This window comes from Etheostoma cragini, chromosome 2 (genome assembly GCF_013103735.1).
Source record: "Etheostoma cragini isolate CJK2018 chromosome 2, CSU_Ecrag_1.0, whole genome shotgun sequence".
Classification (NCBI taxonomy): Eukaryota; Metazoa; Chordata; class Actinopteri; order Perciformes; family Percidae; genus Etheostoma; species Etheostoma cragini.
The window spans coordinates 25,029,408-25,032,911 of NC_048408.1; the positions used below are offsets into that span (position 1 = coordinate 25,029,408).

General features: G+C 39.4%; 1 protein-coding gene across 5 annotated transcripts in view; it reads right to left on the reverse strand.

Annotated features, from left to right (window-relative positions):
* Window positions 1-1,107: 1,107 nt before the first annotated feature.
* The window catches only part of LOC117952859 (proto-oncogene vav-like), a 22,103-nt gene continuing 19,706 nt past the window's right edge, over window positions 1,108-3,504 (reverse strand). For all 5 annotated transcript variants that reach the window (XM_034885462.1, XM_034885484.1, XM_034885477.1 and 2 more), the window contains exons 26-29: window positions 2,129-2,216; window positions 1,821-1,950; window positions 1,421-1,572; window positions 1,108-1,334 (exon numbers count right to left, since the gene is read on the reverse strand). In XM_034885462.1, the coding sequence (XP_034741353.1) occupies window positions 1,281-1,334; window positions 1,421-1,572; window positions 1,821-1,950; window positions 2,129-2,216 (424 nt within the window). In that variant the 3' untranslated portion in view covers window positions 1,108-1,280. The remainder of the gene's footprint in view (window positions 1,335-1,420; window positions 1,573-1,820; window positions 1,951-2,128; window positions 2,217-3,504) is intronic.

The window sequence follows — 3,504 nt, forward strand, 5'->3', positions numbered from 1 at the left end:
ACAAGGCTGTGTGCTGGTCATTGTTGTCCTGTAATTTTAACTGTAACCTCTTGTGTACCACTTTTTTACATGAAGCACATGAGTTAAAAATTTCCATAATTTTACTGTATGCTAAGGGAATTGCACCACTCACACTGGTACAGTATGTGTTAATTTAAGTCTCTGCTCACTAGCTTTGAAGAAAATACAAAATACTATAAAAAATATAGTTTTAACTTTCTTAAACCACAGAAATGAAATCTGAGTATACACTCTGTTAGTAGTGGAAAGTAAATACATTAATTTACTCAATTACTGTCCTTAAGTACAAACCTAATGCACATTAAAGTACACAAAGCTACTTAACTACATTTTCAGAGAAGAAATGTATAATGTGCTGACAGCTGGAGTTACATGTTACTTTATAGGTTAAGATTTTGTCATGCAAAAGATCTGATCGGTTTATAAAACATACCAAGCACTATATAGAGCTGTAGCCGGTCACAGTCTACCGACAAAAATCCAATTAGATAATGTATTAAACAAAGCACTGTTAAAGGTTACTTTTATTTAATTCAAATTTTAAATGCAGAACCTCAACCGGCAATAGTTCATTTTATTTGATTACACTGTGGCAATGATAAAGCTCTGGACACTCTACCCCCTCTTATTGTTTTTTTTACATGGTTTGGCCCAGATCTCTGTTGCAGTTAAAGGAGAAATCTGGTGCAAAATGAACCTAAGGGTTAATAACATGTACCAAAGCCAACTTTGGGATGTGTTTTCATGCTAATCGAATTTGACCAGTTTTAGCGCAAACTGCTAATTAGCTAGCTTTTAACACTAGTCTTCAGAGCACGGGTAAAGTAAACTGAAGACACTTTAAACATCACAATGCCCGAGTCTTTATGCTAAGCATTACGATTTTACTGTGCACAAAGCCAGGCCTATAAAGAAAGGGTTTTTAGTTTGGTGTGGCAGAACTTGACTGTCCTGACTGAAGGTTGTTTTAGCTGCAGATTAACACCTATAGTTTTAAATTAGCTGTTCCACAATCACATGTACAGTAGGTGTAAAGTTTGAGTGCTAGCTTTGGGCCAAGTAAGTTGTATGTACATGAAGCAGACATTCATCAGATCAAAAGTTTTATTAACATCACTAAAAAGTCACTGGATCAAAAGTAACAGCATCTGTCTTACACAGCCACACTCGTGTACATGGGTTAATGCAATTGATGGAAACCAGGCATCACATAGACCACATTATGATGTATTGGTCTACACATCTCCTCTGGAGCCACGTCAGCAGTATTCAGAGTAGTCCTCCTCCACATAGTTGGCGGGAAAGAACCCCACCTGGAAACACACGAGCAGTGCAGGTAAGGCAAGACGCCTCGATCTCTAAATGTTTTTGTTTTGTTGTGTTTCTGCAAATTCCTCACCCGGCCGTACACCTCTCCTTTCCACCAACCACTGTGACCTTTCTTGGAGAGGATCTTGATGGTGTCTCCTTCCCGCAGCGACAGCTCCGAGCGGTCCCTGGCTGAGAAGTCGTACCTGGCCCTCACTACGCCGCAGCTATTCATGCTGCCTCCTGTCAGACAGGAACAACGTTGCAACATGGATGAGCATTAAAGAACAGTTGGACATTTTGGGAAATTACCATTTGCTTTCTTGCATAGAGTTTAATGATAACACTTTTATGTCTTCATTGTGGTGTCAATCTTCTTATTTGACTCTCGGCAAGAAAACAGATAAGTGTATTTCCCAAATTGTCAAACTATGGTGTTCCTTTAACACAAAATTAATAATGAGGTGTGTGAAGTGAGAGATGTACTTTACCTGGTGTGGGGTTTGGCGCGTTGTTAGGCGAGTTGCTTTGTTCTGGCTGTTTATAAGGCGTGCACAGAGGGGTGTCCACATCCTTGAAGTATTCCTTCAAAGAGTTCTGCTGGTAAAACTGAATCATCTCCTAACACAGGAATAAGAACCGTAACAGAAGGAGAAGAAGAGTGTGAGGAACATGTGAGACAGATGTTGGATGTGGTTTGACAGGATGACATTGGGTTACTCAAAATGTAAAGGGTAGTTTCAGTGTATTTCTTCTGGTCAGTGTCATATTTTAGCTGGATGAGGTTTGTTAGACCTACCACTAAACCCTTGAAAGCTTTCTTCTCGTTGATGCGGTACAGGCCTTCAGTGGATGTGATCTTAATGTGTCGGATGTCCATGTTGAACCTGGAAGAGCAGCGCAAGTCCTCTGTGATTAACGTTTAAGAGAAAGTTCAGTGTGTCTGATAACCAAATGGTGTCGCAGTTCCTCTCAAAGGAAGTAAAACAGACTTTTTCCACTTCCGCAAAGGTGAATGGCTTTCATATTAGAATTCTTTTGTAGATCATGTTTGTTTAAGAAGATGTATTTTCCTGCTTTGGAGAAGAAGTGTGAGGTTAAAACTTAAGACATACAGGGCCGCAACCAACATCATTATCAATTATAACTGCAGATATTTTCTATGATTAATCCTCTGGTCCCTAAACTGTCGGACAATTGTGGAAAATGCTCCAGTGTTTTCAAATTGCTTGTTTTGTCTAACCAACAGTTGGAAATCAAAAGATATTTAATTCACTTTAATTTAAGACATAGAAATGCAGAAACTCTTTAATGTTAACAAGCTGGAAACAGAGAATTCAATTCAAGACAATAGTTAAATATAACTAGCCTGTAAATCCTGACCCAAATCCAAAAGATTAAGGGTCTGGCATTGATTGATAAAAGTAGCCCCATCTCGAGGGGCGGCACCAAGCGTGCATTTGAAAATCTCACTGCACACAAATGGTTAACGCTACGACCAATCTCAACAACACACAGGGGGACGTATCCGGAGCCCCATACGCTTAGCTACCAGCGGAGCTAACTGGGAGATTAAACTGTCGTCATCTGTTTGTCTGGCCTCTGGCCCTCCTATATCAGATACACCGATGGGATGTGTGCAGCCCAGATACAAGGGTTAGTTAATGAGCAGCATTACTCGATCGCAGAGTAACTGCAAGTAAGAGCAAATTCAAATTGTGCTCTCGCAATAACTCTGGATTTCCAGTGTAACATACAACCTTTGTTTCGACAGTATTTCAACATGTCCAGTGCTGCTCATAGTATAGGAACCCCTTCTTAAGTTGACTAAAAAGAGGAATTAAAAATCATTCCTGAAACAAGTTTTGTCACCATCTATAGCAGAGTGGAAGAATAGGGTAAAACAAGTATATGATGGAAAAAATGACTGCATGTTTACAGCTCAAAGGGGACAAGTTCAATCAAAGATGGCATTTGGTGAAATTATATTTGGGAGTGTGATTTTGGGCTGTAGTGATTCTAATAAATTGCAATCTGCTCTGCCATCGGTATTCTTTTGGTGTGTATTTGTATATGCATGTATAGGCGTATGTATGCATATATGTATGTACAGTGGGTACGGAAAGTATTCAGACCCCTTTAAATTTTTCACTCTTTGTTTCATTGCAGCCATTT